At 41.9% G+C, this 19317-nt stretch overlaps 1 protein-coding gene across 1 annotated transcript in view; it reads right to left on the bottom strand.

The window, feature by feature from the left end:
- Nucleotides 1-15375: 15375 nt before the first annotated feature.
- Nucleotides 15376-19317, bottom strand: part of TTC8 (tetratricopeptide repeat domain 8) — a 41747-nt gene continuing 37805 nt past the window's right edge. The window contains exons 13-14 of the mRNA XM_044436674.1: nt 18645-18728; nt 15376-17843 (exon numbers count right to left, since the gene is read on the bottom strand). Of these exons, the coding sequence (XP_044292609.1) occupies nt 17727-17843; nt 18645-18728 (201 nt within the window). The 3' untranslated portion in view covers nt 15376-17726. The remainder of the gene's footprint in view (nt 17844-18644; nt 18729-19317) is intronic.

Genomic DNA, 19317 nt, shown 5'->3' with positions numbered 1-19317 from the left:
GGAGGATGTAAGAGAGTTAAGCAGGGTGGAAATCAGACAAGATTACCTCTCTGCTCTACAGCCAGCAGGAATGCTTTGCTGGATCAAAGTCTCTGGCGAACGAGAGGGACCCTTTTGTCAGTGGGAAGGTTTTGCTGGATCTGACTCATTAAAGTGCCAGCACTTCTCCAAGGACAAGCACCAGATGAATTGTTCATCCTATGTGAAAATGACTGCAGATTAATCAAGTATAGTACTTTCTGATATTGAAGTATAGAGAAAATAATTAGAAGTCCCGGCCAAGGGAAAGAGCTACTAAAACATTTTCTATTGGCAGTCATTTCTTTAGCACTGCACAGTGGTTCTGAAAGACTCCTCAGTCTTCCTCTCACCTGGCTGCTTAATCACATGATTTTTGTGTGCAGTTCTTGATTTCTATTTGAGAAATGCTGTTTAACAAGGGATTTCAGTATCTGCCTGCCGTTTGTATTTCAGCAGGTATTATGCAGATTTTCTTTAAATATAAACTTTTATTAATTTATTATAAGTACCGTTATGTCAGCCTGCAATCCTATTCCTGGGGTTGTTTATTTTTTAAAAAGATTATGCAGTCAATTGATTTTGATTGGTTGGGATTTAGTTAAGTGCACTGAAGGGGGGAAAAGAGGGGGACTGACTTGAATGATGAAAGATGTCTGTATTTTAGTGTTTGCTTTCTAAATTCATGCTAGGAAAAAAAAAAAAAATCCCTACTAATTTTAGGGCTAACAGATCTTAAACTTGAAGGGAGAATTAGCCAGCCATTTGAATAGATTTCATACCCTTGCTGATTTACATATCACAGGGTGCTTCCATGCAAGGATTTTATTGTGCAATAGCAGTTCTGTCCTACTTTTGGGCTTCCGACAAGCAGTTGGTTGGCCACTGAATGCCTGACTAGATGGGCTTTGGGTCTGATTTAGCAGACTGAGTCTTATATTCTTAATTGCTCTTCTCCCTTCACAGAATTTTACAGGTGGTCCAGACATCACCATTAAATGCCTCCTTGCATTTTCCTTCTGCACCTTCCTATTGTTTTACTGTCAGGAAAAAGATCCGTTAAGGAGGAAAAAACAGAATAATGTACAGTGCCTTTTGACTGATAACTCTTCATCTGGAAGCACTGTCATTCTCCTTTACGTGCATCCTTGTACGCTCTGGAGCAGCAAATTGTTCCAGCCTGCAAGGACGATTTGCTGCAATATTTCTGGCTGTTAGAGCTGCAGCTTGAATGTAAAGTGAGGTCCAGGACAGATATTTAAATCTGTATCTAGCAGCTACATCGTCTTACAAAAAATATTATAAGGTAGATGTAAAAATTGCAAACTTTATCAGGGATAATAAAGCTTGTAAGAACTCAGTCAGCCTTACCTATGTCTAATCTAGAGCAAGGGTAGGCAATATATTTCCCACAGACACCAGTGTGTCCCCCACCCTAGACACTTTTGTTGTCTGCCAAGGTGCCTTACTGTTTCCCACTTGTTTGACTTTTCAGTGCAATGCTGGTAGTCCTTAACACTGGCAAGCGTTAAGGACTACCAGCCTGACTGAAATGAAGGCCTTACTTCTCATCCTGATTATGGCTATCTGTACACAGACACTGTCCTCTGTGTGAAGACCCTAGTTCATCAGTTCTTAAGTTAATAAGCAGTTCAGGTCCTCCATGCTTCTGTCTCTGTCCTTATTCACCTAAATATTTAGCAAAGACCCATTGCTGGTTCCTCTTAGTTTGCAGTCCTGTGCCCATTTATGTGGGAGTAAACCTCATTAAATTCAGTGGCACTTACTTCTGAGTCAACATGTAGTATTGCACCATTGATATATTATTCCTATTTCCCCTTTAAATATTTTTAGATCATTTAATTTCTATTGCATTGCTTTTTATTTTCAGTTGCTCTGAAAACTCTATAAATATGAGTCTATAAATAAATTATCATAGATCAAACAAAACAGCTGTGCAACTGAATTTAGTATATTCCTGGTTAGGGAAATGGCTACCCACTTGATCTTTTCCAGTGTCAGTAAAAATAAATCAGACCTTTCAAAACTGCCCAGCCATTCCCTAAGTATCCTCTGTCTTCCTGAGTGATCAGTCTAGCCTGTCAGCATCTGACCTGACTCCATCTGGATCATTCTGCTTATCTGCTGAGGATTAACTTCCTTTCTCTTCTTGCATCCCTTTTCAAAACATCTCTTCAGCTGCTTCCTTTCACTCAACAAACCCTAAGCTCATCCCCATTGGTGTTGTGTGTGTGTTTCTGCAGGATGCATCCAGTGGTGCGTCGCCCGGCTTGTGGCAGTCTGTCTGGTCCTATCCTGTCACCTATGCTCCACCTTCCTTAATCAGCTCTCTGCCTGAGCTCCCCTACAATTGGCTGCATGCTAGGAGGCTGTGACCCTTGAGGCTTGTGCGCTGCCGTGTGTCAAGCCAGGACACACTTCTTTCCATGTGCCAGCAAAACTACAGCCTGCCTTAAACTTTTGACCCTTCTCTGTGTTTAACACTCCTGTATCATAGACTGTGCAGAGAGCAACACTAAATACTGCCCGATATAATCCACTGCCCTAACAAGGAACAAACTACAATAAAAAGCATGTTATTCTGCCCTCAATACAGTACTTGGGAGCACATCTGTGAGCCAGGGATTCCTCTTCATTTGCAGTTCATTCCTTCCCGTTATTGTTATTTCCACCCCCACCACCTCCTCCTTTCAGGTGATTATTTATGTGTTCCTGCTTAGGAGTCCACTGTGAAGGACTGCATGGCTGAGAGCAGTAACACACTATAACCTTGGCTGAGCTGCTAGCTAATCCCTGCTTTGGAGAAAAGTAAAGCAGGATGTAGAAAAAACAAGCTTTGGAGGAGGAAAAACAGAAAGGAGCATTGGGTGGGTGGGGCACTGCTCAAGATATACCCTTATTCAATGCCTTGTTATGCTTTCTTTCCCTGTGAATGGATCCACAGTTCAATAGAATATCTTTGCACTGTGAATAAACAGGTTTTTCTGTTTTATGTGGTTCTGGTAAGAGAGCAATTCTGTGGTTCCTGGGCAAACAGCTCAGGGACCATAGGATAGTTAGGATCACTCCCTCTGAGTTGAAGCTGAAGACAGTGGTCTTACCTCAAAAGGAGACCTGGAGATTCAGCACCCTCCCCTGCCCCTTCTCAAGGCAGCACAGAGAGAACTGCACCAGCTATTTCTCCAGGGTCAGAAACTCGACCTTGGAGAGGAAGGAAAGAGGGCATTCTGGTGGGTGGGGAGGCAAGGGGGCTGGAAAAGCCAGGATATTATGTATTCTAGGACTCTTCTAGCGTCCTTCATGCCCCCCTCTGAAGTGCATTCCCTGGGCAGAATGAAAAGCCCATCTAGCAAAAAAGAACAGAGGGCAAGGAAGCAAAGCTTGCCTTCACTGCTCCTCCAGCCCCGGCAGCTTCAGCCTGGAAGGGTATATGGATCTAGATGCTCCTGAGTTTGGAGACTTCCAAGCCGCAAGAACACAATCAATAGGGCTGCACCCTAAAAAATGGAACCAGAAAATCAGTTCAGTCATGCTGCCAGGCCAGGATATTGGGGCAAAATGAGCAGGAGGTCCTCCAAACAGTGTTGCTGGCTTGTTGTGTTCTGAAACAAATGGAATAATGCACAGGGCTATCTAAACTGGGAGGTGCTACAAGCCCCATCTGCTCTGCCAAGCTGTTTCTATCCACCTTTCATTTGGCTCCATGAACTTCTATACCCATGCAGATGCCTCGTGTCACCATGGAAGCCTCTCCCATTCAGCAGTGTCGTACTTCTCCACATTGAGGTAGTTTTATTTAGCTTACCTGCTTATTTGGCCAGCCACTCTCAGAGACAGAGTGTGGGCTAAGTGGAAAAGAATGGTGTGGCCCAATGTCAGATTAAAACAACTGTGTAAGGCAAAGGCAGGAGCTGAGCCCAAGATGTTATCATACCCACCAAATAATTTCCTCTTCTGAAAATTTCCAGGTTTGGATACCATGTTTTCAAACAGCCCATTTTCCTCTGCCCAAGTTTCTGATGCTGTCAGAGACATCCAGGCAACCTCCAAAAGCAATGTGGCACATCCTATTTCTTCATATAATACTTAATTATGCTAATGGAGGTCACTAGGACAGAAGGAGCTACCTTACACTGATCAGAACACTGGTTCACTCAGTGCAGTAATCTGTACACAGTTTGAGAAATTTCTGGCACTGGGCACAAACTACCAGAGAAGCCTTGGTTGGAAGCATAATGCTGGACAAAGCAAACCTTGTTCTGACCCAGCATGAGCTTCTTTCTATTCTAATACAAGATGCTTCATACTCCTCTCCCATCTGTACTGAAAATAGTTTCTTCTGTTCCCTCCACCCCATTTCATTTCCCCTTCAATTAGTTGTTTCTCCCAAACAGTCATTCTCTCTCATTCTCATTTTACCCCACTTAGTCATACCAGTCCTACTGACATGGGAGGCTGCAAGGATGATCACAAAAAAGATGAATGAGCTCTGCAGCAGGAGAAAATGAGGATTCATGTCCTTAGTGAGACCCAGATGATCCCAAAGATTCTGGGCAAGATGTCCATCCAGTCCATTTCACTTAAAAGGCTGGATCCAGTATAACTTTGAAATTGTGCATCTCTGAGGAGTTGCAAACAGATGTGCTTTGAGAATATCTTCAACAAATAACATATAAAGCTGACATATAAACCAAATTAAGGATTTGTACATGAAGAACATGGAGATATTAAAGTAATCCAGTGGCACCTGGGGACTGTCAGAGAAGAGGACTAGGAAAGACTGGTGTTGGAGCCCAAAAGTTATCAAAATGTAATGCTTGGCCTGCATGCCAGATTTACATATGGTCTGAGTGGATTGCAGCCCAGGGCCTAGGGAAGTCTTGGCCTTTTGGATCCTTAATTTTATTTCATTTGTAAGTATAAAAATTAGGGGCGTACCTAGGCAGAAGATCATTTTCTAGACTAGAAAGGATAAAGAATGATCCATAGTCAACAATGGCTCAAGATCTAAGCATTCTCTGCATAGAAAATGATAAACTGTGAATTACTGATTTTAGTGATATAATTGATAAGTTTGCATCCAAAAAAGCTCAAAAGAAACTGTTTTGACTTTGTATATAGTGTAATGTTATAGCATAACTCTGACTTCCCTGTGTGTTCTGTGTGAACATCTTCGTTAATTCCATTTTTTTGAAAACTTATCAAAAGTTATGAATTTATAAACAATATTTTATGAGTGCTAAAATTTCAGCAATGTTCTACTTGCTGGGAGTAGATAAAGAAGAGAATGAGGTTTTGTTTCTCATGATCAGATGCTATTAAGCTTGGGCTTCCCAAGGTCTTCTAGCCCAGAGTTTCCAGTTGCTTTAATCTAGGACTGCTGCGCCCTCCTTACATTTTCCTCTCATAAAGAAACCTTAACGTTGGTTGAAAAGCCAGATGAATTTTGTTTCCTTGGAGGTAATGCTGTTCTTATGTCCTGCATGGAAACACCACTGTGGGTGGTTGAAACATTTTAATCTCTATTTTAAACCATGGATTTATGCAGTCCATCTCTCCCAGAACCAAACATGAGACTAAATACAATTTGTGGTCAAAAATCCATCCTTTTCAAGGCTTGCAGTGTGATTAAAATGTATTGGACAGTATGCACAGTTTTGAAAAGTACACAGAAAGATGCATTAGTCGATGGGGTATCTGTACAAACATGCATACTGTAAAATGCACATTATTAGAGATTTGTGTGTGGGAAAATGACCTTTTATGGAACCACAACAGAACAAGCTTGCAGAGGGAAATCAAGAATCTCAGTGAGATCTGAAGATCCACCAATAGCAAGGGACTTGGCTCAGTGGCATAATCCATGATTTGCCTGTGGAAGGTCCTATGTTCAGCCCTTGGCATCTCCACGTAGGGTTGCGGAAATCCCTGCCTGAAACTAGGGAGCTGCTTCCATTCAGGGTTAAGAAAACTAGGCTAGAGAGAACACTGGCTAGCTCAATATAAACATAAGAACAGTATCTTCTTATGTTTGGATACTGCCAATCACCTATATGTGGCCTGCTGCTGCTGCAGCTGTTTTCCTATGATGTAAGGGCAACATGCATCAGAGGGTAATTCTGGCTCCTTATATTTTTCTGGTATGTCAGGCTGCCCCTACATGCAGACATCCTATATTACAGGGGTGGCCGAACCAAGGCTTGGGAGCCACATATGGCTCTTTGAGTGTATTTTGTGGCTCGCTTGCTCACCACTTGGAACACCCGCGGACATCTGCTTGCAGCTCTCAAACATCTGACATTTACTGTATATGGCTCTTTCACTGAAACTGGCCACCCCTACTATATTACAAACAGGTAGATGGCTTTCATCCACTAAATTCACTACATATCAGATTAGGCCAAATAAGTTTTCCCGGTGTGATGCAAGCACATACAGCAGCATAAAGCTATGCTGAACCGGAAAACAAATTAAGAAAAGGAATGTTCGCCTTCTAAATAAAACAGCAGGTGCACATGGAGCAGCCGCTCTTGTTCCGGTGATGGGCTGGTTCCTCTTACAATTTTAATTTGTAGTGTTTATTTCAAATTTCAGAGCAGCTGTAACCTTGACAAAAACTGGCGGAGATGTGGCTTTGCCTTTTAATACTCTGAAAATCACTATTTATGCACTCACATAAATGATTTCTTATATGGTATATTATTCCATGCACGAAGCTTATCCAATTAAATCACATTATCTCGTAACTGCCTTCATTTTTCCTACTTTCTGATGCTGTTATCACTAGCACTTCTGTGTGGGGTTCACCGTTTCTTTTCTTTCCAGTTTGGGACCTTAAACATTAACAGCTGTTATTACTGCATTCTCATGCTAGAAAGAGGTATCTAATAGTTGCTTCCCCTGCTGAATTTCTGTCTGCTCTACAAACAGAAGCTTGACCAATGGCTTTCCTATATGAAGGCCTACTTTGTGTGCTCAGTGACCCAGTTCACCATTGGTACCTTGCTGAATCGAACGGTGTGTGCTGGGTACTGGTTGCTTAATGAGACATTCAGGCTCAGTTTGTTATGAGCCGTATGAGGGTCCTTTGCCCTTCAAACAGGCCATGAAGCCCGAGTTCAGATGACATGCCAAGTGCACCTGGTAATTAGGCAAATGGGCTCTTGTACTGACTGCATTCACACAATAATGCTAAATCACACTGTGTGGTTACCACACAGCATGTTCTTTACCAGATGTGGGGGTTTGGACAATTGGGTGTTGTCTATGCACTTGTAGTTTCCATAATCCTCCATGGTTCCTCCTAATGGGGGCAGGTATTCCATCAGCCCCATAGCTGAAACTCCATCCCGAGGTGCGCTGCTCTTGCCTACATGGCCCTCATTGCTCCACACAGGCCCCCGCAGTATCCGCACCCAGCCACTCCCCTTTCTGCTTTCCCCCTGCTGCTTAGCAGAAGCAACCACTAACTAACGACAGGGGCACTGTTGCTCTAGTGTAGCGCTCCTCCGCGCTGTCATGCTCTGTGCTAACACACAAGCACGCGCACCTACACCCCACTCCCCTCCCTTGCTCAGATGTGTCTGTGTTCACTGTGTGCAGGGCCAGCCCACACTGGAAGGGGCTGCCTCCCCTCTGAGGCCGGGCACAAGCACGCTGCCCCTCCCCTGCAGCAACTGCAGCAAGCCTTACCCGGCACCCCATCCTTGGAAGCCCCTCCCCCACCTCTGCCTGTGTCACACCCACGGGGGCTACTCACCCCCACCCACATGCTGGACTGCACGGTGAGCAGCACTGTTTAGTGCTGCCCCCTCCCCAGCCCACAAGAACCATAAGCTGTTGCAAAACATTCATTTATTTCTGTGCTGATGCAGGGAAAGGGTTGCCTTGCTAGAGAGAAAAGCGTGCCAGGTACTAATAAATCTAGCGGTCTCTTCGGCGGGTGTGTGACCTCTGCAGCTGTATAGCTCTACCCACATACCATTCCCCATAGCACCCCTACTCCATGCTAGCATGCATCCAGCTGCTGAATGCAAGTGCCCTACTCTCACCATTCAGCATGCCTGGCACCACCCACTCCCGAATCGCAGACAGATATGCCTACTCAACTGTGTGCATAGCCAGCGTGCAGCAACTTGTTAGGGCTGCTGAGAACCGCTCACAGGACTGGGGTGGATGGAGCGTCTGTGCCATAGCCCCGTCCACATGCCCCTGAGGAACATTCTCATGGAGTTGCTGCTGGGAAGAACTTGGGTGTTGTGGCACAGATCTCCTACATTTCATGCCTGGTAGTGGTGGGTGTTGGTTGGTTCAGAGGGCAGAAGTGAAAGTGGCACTGTTGCTTGTTGGCAGACCAGGAATGCTTGGGAGAAGATAGGGGTGGAGGAAAGGGCGGGAGCCAGAGTGGAGTCTCTCTTATGTGCTCCTCTTATGTAAAGAGAACATTCTGAGAGGGGGATGATGTTCTGACAGAAAAACAGAGGCAGAGCAGCATACAAGTGGTGTTTGCAACCAGATAATAGGTGTCCCAAGCATAGAGGTCATCGTTGCTGGAGGTGGCACTTCTCTGCCAGCACCATTTCAAGTCCACAGATGGGCATCTGGAAGGCAGCACAAAGCCAGATGGAAATGGGAGCTTGGAGTGGCCAGTTGGAGTGTGGTTGGAGCTGACACTTATGTTTCTAGGAGATTTGGACAGTAGTAAATACATGCAGGAGCATTTCCTCCAGCGGCAGCTGGTCTTTCTGCAGAACTCTATGGCAGCTGCATGGAAACTGTGCTAAAACATTGTTTTGGCTCTACACAATCAAACAAGCCATGGTGAAGCATGAAAACCATTGAACAAATTGTTGTTTCTCTCTGTAGTTACACAGAGATGATCCTTACCATACCGTGCTGCTCTGGTTGGGTTCACACAGCATGACAAACCATGCCACAGGGGTTTCCACTGCGGTTTTGTGTTATGTGTGAACCCAACCACTGACAAGCACTAGGGTTTAAAACAAGCTACCATGGCTTGGTTAAGCTGTGGTTAACATGCAAACCAGGTTAATGGCTGTGGATAAGATTATTCTGAATGAGGCATCTATGAACAAGCCAAAATGAGTTAAAAGATATCTAGTTTTCAATGAACATTACTAAATTACTAATTGATATTCAGAGCCTTCCTATACATGTTCTGTCTATAAAAACCAGAACAGCATCACAGCAATCAATGGCTTAACTCTGCAATGAATTATTTGATTGCTGTTGCACTCGAAGACCCTTCTTTTCAAATTAGTGCCATTCTATAGCACAGCATGTGGTTAATTAAATTAGCAGAGATTTAATCTGGATTAACTCTTATGAGATTTGCTGCAATGGTATTTAAATGCATTTTTTGTCTACGAACATACACACAGGCATTCTCAAAGTATTTTGCTTAGAATACTTATCAGTAATATTAGCTCCAAAGTTATTTGTCTCCAGTTGGTCCTGATTCAGTAGCTGTGTATATCCCCCTCCTTACTGAAATTGTTTCTAAAAACTTCCACGGTCAACAGATTGGCCTCTTTTCTCCATATGATACCACATTATTGTAGGTAGCACAGGTAGGGAACATGCAGCCTCCAGATGTTGTTGGACTACGGCTCCCATAATCTCTGATTAGCCATGTTGGTTTGGACTGATGAGTTAGGGATCCAACATCATCTGGAGACTCACAGGTTTCTACTCATCTGTATATACCTGAAAGAAAACATAGCACCCAGTTGGCTGTGACACGTTGAAGTAAAATTCAGTGTGGCAAATTCAACTTATGCAAACAGAATGAGTGAGCCTTGGTAGTACATGTACAGCATGAATCATAACTAGTAGTTGGTTGGGCTGCAGTTGTCACCCTATACCAGTTTACTTCAGAGGAAGCCCCACTGAACAGTGAGTATAGCTGCGGGCAGATGAGTACTGTACAGGACATGTATGAAACTGCACTCAAAATTCTTTAGGGAAAAACCTGAGCTATAACTGGTTAATTGCTTATCTATTATTTTATTTATTTATTTAAAGCTTTTCTAGACCGTCCCATTACTAGCATCTCGAGACGGTTTATAACAAGCACAGATAAAAAAATGGCACAACATCCAGCAATTCACAAAAATCTTTGGCGCCAGGCAAACCTCTCTGGGGAGTGTATTCCACAATCAGGGCGCCACCGCAGAGAAGGCCCTCCTCAGGGTAGTCACCCTCCTAATCTCTTTCAAGGAGGGCTATTGAAGAAGGACCTCCTCCTCAGATCTCAAGGCGCAGGAGGGCATTTAGGGAAAAAGGTGTTCCTTCAGGTATTTGATATGGGTAGGCTGCTTACCTGTAACTGTTGTTGTTCAAGTGGTGGGCTATGCATTCACATATATGGGCTCTGAGTCTTTGTATGTTTAAACAATTCTGTTTTCTTTGTTGTCATGTTTTTATTGGTCTATGATTACACAATAAATACTGATTGCTAGGCTAGTGGCTGGGAGTGAGGAAAGGGGCTGTATGGAGAATATTAGCTACCCTAGAGGTTAGGAGCAGAGAAAGTGAGAGATTAAAGGGGACACTCTAGGTGAGACCAGGAAGCAACTCTTCCAGCCCCCTCAGGAACAAAAAATTAAAGTCTTACTGGTTTTGTTTTTGCTTTTGTTTTTTTGTTTTTTGCTAAAAATTGAAGGGAACAGGGAGTGAAAAGCTCTGACCACCCCTGGGCTGGAAACTTAATTTTTTATTTTAAAGTTGGGAATCTGAGCTACCTAATGGTCCTCCTATGATGCAGGCACTACAGCCCCCTTAGCCCAGTGGTTAAGGCTATGTCTGCACTTGATTAGTTAGAAATAAGTCCACGGAGTCAGTGAAACTTACACCCAGGCGTCTGTTTATCAGATTGCTGCATTCATGAAAACAATATTATTGCAATTTTGCATGCATTTTGCAACAAGCTGAATCTTCTCTATTTTTGGGATTGACTATTTAATGTTTGTATTATGCTATCACAGAACAAAATATTTTTATAGGCTAGCCTCTCAGCATGAACTGAGCTTAGAAAGATAGAAACATAGAAAACAGAGCGAGTCAGAAGGGGCCTCCCGGGCCATCTAGTCTGACCTCTGGCACCAGCCGGCTCCAGTCACGACATGCCCACCATGTGGACGTCCAGCCTATCCTAGCTTCATAAGCATGTCAAAGTCTTGTGGTGCTAAAAAGTCACAATCTAAATAAATTCATAATTATGAATAATCAAATTCATAATTTAAGCAAGCACTTACCTTAATAAGCCAAAGAGAAGAACATCCAAATAGGGTGTGCATTCATTAATGGGACTGACCTTTAATTAAGAGGAGGTTCAGCCTCCTACAGCTTCATCACATTTCATGTAGAGAAGCATCTAGTGGCCACGTAATGACTTCTTGTTGATATATTTCACAAAGCAGGAGGGTTTTATTAGAGGAAGTGCATTTAGATGGCATGATCCAAGTCATTCAATTATGTAAGCACTTATTTAATTATAGCTTTCTCGGTATGTGCTTCGCATCTAGGTATGCTTTCATTTTTCCTTTTCTTTAAAAAGAAAGACAATTGGATTTGCAAATGATATTTGAAACAGTATCTCAGAAGAAAAGCATGCTTCAGCTAATACATATTTACATAACAGCACAGAAATGGAAGGAAAAAATGTTAGAGGCAGTGGAAGCAATTCGAAGCAACCCATATAAGGCTTCCTGGGTAATAACCCATTTGCCATGTTGACTTTGGGTTAGAGTTCAGGTCACTTCCAAATAAAGAGAGAGACTAGTTCTCCTTTACACTGCAGCAGTCAGACCTCACCTGGAATACTGTGTCCAGTTCTCCGCATCCAAGGGTCTAGAGGAGGGCAACACAGATGATCCAGGGTCTGGAACCTTGATGGGAGGCTGAGAGCTGGACATGTTCAGCCTTGAGAAGAGATGATGGGGGAATGTGATAGCACTCTGCAAGTATCTCTGAAGCTGTCACAAATAGGAAGGAAAAGACCTCACTCATCCGAGTGTAGGCCACAGAACAATGGACTTAAGCTACAGCACACTAGGTTCAGGATAAACACCAAGAAAAACTTCCTGTCAGAACAATGTGACCATGAAACCAGTTGCTCAGAGAGTTTATGGACTCTTCCCACACTAGTGAAATCGGCTAGTCATCTGAGTGGGATGGTGTGACTTGGCATCTTCCCCCAGCAGGGGGTGGCACCTGGTGGCCTCCTTGGCCTCTTCCTTCCCTACTATTCTGTGAATGACTCTTTGCGTTCTGTCTCTCACTCATCACGTACACATTCAAGTTCTCACTAATAAGCAAAACCAGAGTATAGTTCAGTGTGCAAATTATGTCGATGAAAACCTGAAGAACAAAACAGGCTGCCTGCAGGGAATCAGCAGCATGCTCATCTCCCACGGTTTAATAAAAATGTCAAGTGGCAAGTTAAGTGGGCTCACTGTACATTTACCCTAACCACCTGCTGGAAAAGCAGCTTTGCTTACCAATTCATTATCCAGGCTGTTTCTTTAGTCAATGTAAGATCATGTCTTGCAGAACTTCTGTAGTTGAGTGAGTGAGTGTGTCTCTCTCTCACACACACAGGCTATGGTGAACTCTGCTTCCTTGGGAAGTTGTACCGTGTTCCCATAAGCAGAAAAACTCTTATAACAAGTTCTCAAGCCATTTCAATTTTCTCCTCTGACTTTTGAGCTTCTTTCCAAACCGAATGCATACACCCTTGTTTGAGACATTGCAGTTTTGGCTCCAATGAAGGCAAATGGCTCTGGTGGAAGAGTTGCATCATAGGCTATAATCAGTGAGAATACTTGATTCTGAACTCATTGTGAAACATGGTCCACAAATTAAAACAAACAAACAAACAACTTTGCATGGTTTGGCTTTAGCTACCTGTAGGAATAGGAAAGGAGACGATGCACCTGTCTCAGCTGTGAATCTGACTTAGCTCAGCTAATCTTGGGGAGCAACACATCTTCAAAGGAGATACTTGCCTTCCAGTTCCTTCAAAAGGTTTAGTATCTTTTGCTGGGGTCTAACATATACCGGCAGAGGAAACACACCTTACCCTTACCCTAGATTCACACAGACATACAACACACTCAGAAAGCAAAGGAATGTTTCATCAGAAGGACATACACAGCAGCTACAAACTCTTAACCTGATGTTTAGACAGCAAATACATCCCTTTGTATCCCAATCTTACTTTGTATTCTAAGGAAGGAAAGAGCCCTCTGATCTAAATCTTATCAAATAGCCTTATGGATAGAAAGAAGCTAACTGCAAGAGGAGTCCAAGGTTTCTACCTGTCTGTTGGTCGTCCTACACTGTACAATCTCAACAGTAGTCCTTTATATAGGCAGGAGGGTGGGTTTACTCATGTAAAGCAGCCCACAATCCAGCATAGGTACCAGGTCTGTTTTGCTCCTTTCCAATTTTTAACTCCTTGGTTTTTATACTCTTTTCCCCATGCTTGCTTCTATGAGAATGGGAAGGTTCCATAGTTTCTCAGACATATATTAATTCTGTGATTGTTCTTGATTGCCTTAAATATTGCCATCTGCTATGTGATCCTGTCTGTTTTCTATGGATAACAGGTGTGTTCTTTGTGTTTGGTGCTGCTATTGATGGGGTAATTTCCAGGTGTATGGTGACTTACTGTGCTTGCTCAAGATAGTGGTAGTCATTTGCTTTCAGGGTCATTTTGCCTCATCTCTTTAAAGCAAAAACTCTTCAGGTTACTGATCTTTTTCCCAAAAGAATTCCATCATGCATTCCTTATCTCATTCATACTGGCTAGTCAGGGTCATCAGATCAGTCCTGAACTCCAGCGTACCCTACATAGTCCATGACGACCTGGGAGCCTGACCTTGTGGCTCTTGGCATACAACCAATATTGATATTAATTATATATACACAGTACAGTAAGTAGAGGGTCTATTGCCCTGGATCATGCAATGAGAGTACACGAAAAGGGCTCCACAAGCACTCATTCCACAAGGCATAATCAACACAATTTGCACATGTAGTTGAAAAGTAGAGTATGGGAACTAGGCTAGGCCATTTCAGATAACTGTTATTATGGAAACAAATCTTTGCATGTAGAAAAGTAGCAATGCACAGCTCCAGAACCATTCTCCTGATATGCTAGGGTCTTTGTCAGTTGCAAGTTATTTTTGAAGGAATCATTCAAAACTGTGATTGTTCTCCAACAACTACAGTACAGTTTGTACAACTTAGAGCTGTTCTCCCTACAGATTTAATTTTATTTACTTCTCCGTAGCAGAGTGGACAACACTGGACCTTTGCTCTGAGTTAAGGGAAAACACACAATGCTGTTGAGCAGCACTGTATGAAGAGGTCACATTGACTAACAGAATTTTCCCACAGAGATGGATACAGTTTCTGAAGCATCCTGTTATGCCATGTCATACTAAATTAACTGATGGCAGTTTGCTTTGGGGCCAGCTGATTTGCCTGTTCACTGGAGTTCACGCAAATTAAAGGAAAACTGAGACAGCCCTCCATGACTAACAGCCTGGCTTGTTGATCTGCTGTTCTTGTGGTGGTGGAGCTGTGTTCTCATTACCACATGTGATTTAATTAGTACGCACGTAGCTCTTTGCAAATATTGGAATACCCTCGCTTAAGGGGAAGGAAAGGGTAAAACGAGCAGGCAGCAACTGGCTTATTAAGCTAATAAATCCTGCATGCTGTATGCTAGACAACATTCAGCTTGAAATCACTGGAAAAGTGGTAGATGATTTCATTCCTCCAAGTTCATATTGCAATATCCCAAACGTTTAAAGTCTTTATTGGACTTAAAAGGATGATTCAACTTAGCCGATTCCTGAGGGGTTCATTCCAGAATACCCATTTCAATTGCAACAAAGCAACCTTCATTTTCATCTCACTGTTTAAAATAGATTTGCCTTTGCTTCCTCAATTACCCATTTGGGAAGCCTTCAGGGACAATGCTTAATTTTTTTTTAATTTCCAAAACAAATTAAATTCACTTCAAAACTTACTGTTTCCAAATGGCTGTGATGTAAGCAACGTTTTTTGAATTGCAGAGAATGTGTCTGTAAAAATTTCAGTGTAGGCATACTACCACATTTAGCTCATGTGTTGGCTGAAGACTAAGTAGCACACAGAGGTACTAGCAAGACCTATGCCCGACTTATTGTAAATAGTGAATCAACTTCACTAGAACTTAAAAATATGAAAACAGGTCCATTTTGCAACTTACTTCCCTCAATTTACACAACCTGGCCTGCTGAAAAAAGAAGAGAGACTCTGAACTTGATAATCGATTGTACTCTATTTTATTATAAATAGCTTTAAAAATATGCAGATTGCTTACACAAACTGCAATTTAGACTGCATTGTTACAAATGCCTGAAATATATAAAATCACTTTGAAGAGCTGTGCATACCAGAAATAAAATGAATGCAAACCTAATGGAAACAAGGCTGTTTGCAATTTATTTCTTTTAACCATACCAATTTAGGGCACCAGCCAATCAGAAAACTGCATCCCTCTGAACCTGAAAGATTATGGGCATCCTATGGGAATGGGAGAGGTGCAGAAGTGAAGGTCATCTCCATGTTTCTCCCACCAACTTAGCTGGATGGCCAATTTCAGTCATCTACCTGAGGTGCTTCAGAGCCACAGAGAAGGCAGCTGAGCTGCTGCCTTCTGCTCCCCTTCCCCAGAAGCCCTTCTGCAGGGTTGCTAGGCTGGGAAGCAACGTGTTTCTCTCCATCGCAGGCACATGGTGGGGTTGCTCTCCAAATGCAGGGACCAGCAATGAGTCTGTCATAATTTCCTGATCTTTTAAGTTGGGTCTCCAAAAAGTCCTGTGGCCACTGAGGTGCTGCCTTGTGACTAAAAGATTGTGTTGTCCATTGGAGAGATCACTATCAATACATTTCTTGCTTCATTATCTGCAGTTCACTTTCCTTCTGATATAGGGCAAAATTACATCCTGTTTGCTTCAGCAAGTGGGGTGGGAAGGTGAGCCACTGGACCAAAGGAAGAAATGGCATGGAAAATATAGCATTATCAACCTTTCCTCCCACACTGGGACTAGTAAAGGTAGATTTTTTTTTAAATGCTTGGTAATTCTAGCTCAAATATAACTTTTTAAAAGCAGGTATTACATGTATTCTCTATCAAGCAGTATATTGGCCCACACTTCTATGTATTCTGTTAATGTAGTTTTTTTTTTAAATAAGCAGTTTTGTATTGACTGATTTATTCCCCCTCATTAGTTTTCCATCCGTGGTCACAATCTGCAGGGGATTCTACAAGTGTCATATAATATCTACTTAATTTGAAGGGGCTTGTGTGGGAAAAGATCAATGTTTCAATTTTAACAAACTAGGTCCTTCTGTAGAAGAATTTCTGATGCAAGATTAATAGAAAATGGCATTTTCATTTATGACAATTACAAAATACAGAATAGTGGACTCTATGACTTTGTTTATCTGGCTATTTTAAGGGTCAGCTGCCCTTAGAGTTACCACAAACAAATGATCATTCACTGATTATAACACTTGGATGAATTCCAGAAAATGCTTGTTATGTTGAAGAGCGCATTAGATTTGGTGAACTTTAAAGAGTAAAAAATGAAGAAAAATACTCAGCATGTATGATAGCAATTCCTATATTTCAATATCTTCAGACTTCTCAAACTGCTGGAAACAATACACATCTCTCCACTAGTTTCTTAACTGGGGTTTAGAAATGAGAATAAGGGCACAATCCTATGAATGCTTAGACAGATAAAAGCCTACAACTCCCAGCATGCTAGGAGTTGTAAGCCTATTTTTTCTGTCTCAGCTTTCATCAGGGAAATCAGGGAGGGAAAGTATTTCATTGCTCCCACCACTCTGTTGTTCCAATCTCCTTTCCCAAAGGAACCTGGCTCCAATGAGCTACCCATTTTCAAGTTGTCTTTCTATACACCTCACAACTCCAGGTAACAGCTTCCCTCTTTGTCTCCTTGGCCCTAGTCTGATGGGGTGGGTGGTTTTTCTATGCATTCTAATTCAGTGTATGGCCTATACTGGCCCCACAATCATAAACACCGATGGAAAGTGGACTGGTAGACCAGCACACATCCATATAAATTTTAGCAATGAGTAGAATTGCTTTTAGTGCCTTTTATACAGTCTATACTCCCAAATAAGAAAAACATGCTGCCTTGAAATGCTAAGCAACCTGACTGCTCACAGTTGAGCTTATTAATTGTCACAAAACTGTGCAACACAATCACTCATCAGATAGTGATTAAAAGGGGAAATGCTTTCTTGAAAAAGGAATAAACTGAGGCATATAAAGAGAAACCATCCAATAAGGGTAAATTTCCTTTTCTACCAACTACTCCATGGAAATGGTCCCATCAGTCAACATGGGCTGACATTAACTGCTGCCTTGGTTCACCTAATATACCCAAAGCAATGCTGCCATTGCACACATTAAATAGACTATCTTCTTAAAGCTCTTCCTGCTTAAGGCAGCAACTTTTACCCAGTTGGGGAGGGTAACAAGGTTCAGGCTGCCTGAAGTCAGCATAGTCAAAGCTCTGCATTTGAACTACTTGGCAGCTTTGAAGAAAAATGGGTATCTTTAAATGGCAAGTGTTTCATCAAAGTCTTGCAAAGTGCTGCTTTAACTGCTTGATAAGTTGCTGAGTATCCACATGTTGTGGAAAAACTTCTTCAGACTTCTGAGCTGCTATGTAACTCCTCTGGAGATCTCCAACCTGCAAAAAATGGCATACCAACATAAAGACACAGAAATGCTATTGGCACCCTGTTTTATCCACCCCAGCCATTTTAACATATTCATATTTCAACAAGTTAAGAACAACCAAGATGATGGTTTGATCATCGTGTCCTGTTTACTTTTAGGCTAGATAACTGTAATGCTGTGAAATAGGACTGTCTTTGAAGAATGTTCAGAAACTTCAATTGGATCAACATGTGTTTGTAGAGTTCTGACTGAAGCCAGTGCACTGGCATATCAATACTTCATTAACTAAAATGGTTACCATTTGTCCTTTAAAATCTTAAACAGCCTGGGACCAGAATATCTCAAGCATTTATAATTTTGCTGTATTTTTTTATTTTATCATTGTACAATGCCTCATTTATAAATAAAGGTAGGGTAGAAGCACTAAATATAAATAAATCTACCCAGAATTAAGTGTCTTTAAGTCACATTAGAAGTATGTAACTTAAACAGGATGATTCCCTTAATTAATACAGAACTTTAATGTCACCCAATACATTGTCCAGAGAAGGAGCAGCTCCAGGAAGCATGCTTTGCCATTGCTTCTCAGAACACTCATAAAAACTTTGTAATGAAAAATTAGTATCTGAGTTGATTTTTTTCCTTCCTATCAATCAATTTACTGCTTTTAGAATGTAAATGTGAGGATGTGGACAGTCTTATTATTACTTGGTAAGCCACTTTGGGAGCTAAAAGCAAGATAAAAATCCTTAAAATAACAAAAGTAAAGTACTAAACAGAAGAAAACAGCAGTGACAAGTAATGACATTACCTTATCAGACAGTATAGCGAAATTGAAGTATGGCTCATACATATGAGGTGCTATCAATGAAGCGGTCTGCAGAAACACTCTTGCCTAAACAAAGAGAGACAGTATTGAGTTGCATTACTGTATAGTACAAGATGCATAAACCTTCTGCTCTATTCTATTCTGTTTGTTTTATTTTAATTTATTAAAATTCATTATAGCAGTAATGAAAAAAAGACTACAGTGTTGAGAATTTTATTAAAATTACTTTGGATACTATTAAAGCTAAACACCAGGTAAACACCAATAAATCAGAGGAAAGGGACAACTCTCCAAAGTGGACAAAGGTCTCATGTCAAGATGGCAAATATGTGAGTGGCAGAAATTTGGATAAGTACGGTCACAAGTCTGATCCTTGAGGATACTCATTGCATATAGAAACAGCATCTACCAGAAAGGACTGTGTTCAAGGTGATACTGAGGATGTCAACAGTATGAAGGTTTCCTAGAATACACTAACTTAGATGCACTCTCACTCAGAGGAGAGTGTCTGAGAAGAGTGTCTGAGAATGTTCCGCCTGGCGCCAAGTTTATACTCTTTTCAGCACCAGTCCAAAACCTTTTATTTAAACAGTATTTTAAAATTCAACAACTTTTAACCTTCAGTCGCTCTGTTTGCTTTGTGATTTATTGTTTT

The sequence above is a fragment of the Varanus komodoensis genome, unplaced genomic scaffold (genome assembly GCF_004798865.1).
Source record: "Varanus komodoensis strain SLA01 unplaced genomic scaffold, ASM479886v1 scaffold3, whole genome shotgun sequence".
Classification (NCBI taxonomy): domain Eukaryota; kingdom Metazoa; phylum Chordata; class Lepidosauria; order Squamata; family Varanidae; genus Varanus; species Varanus komodoensis.
Note: the sequence above shows the minus strand (reverse complement) of the source record. Positions and strands in the feature narration are given on the sequence as shown.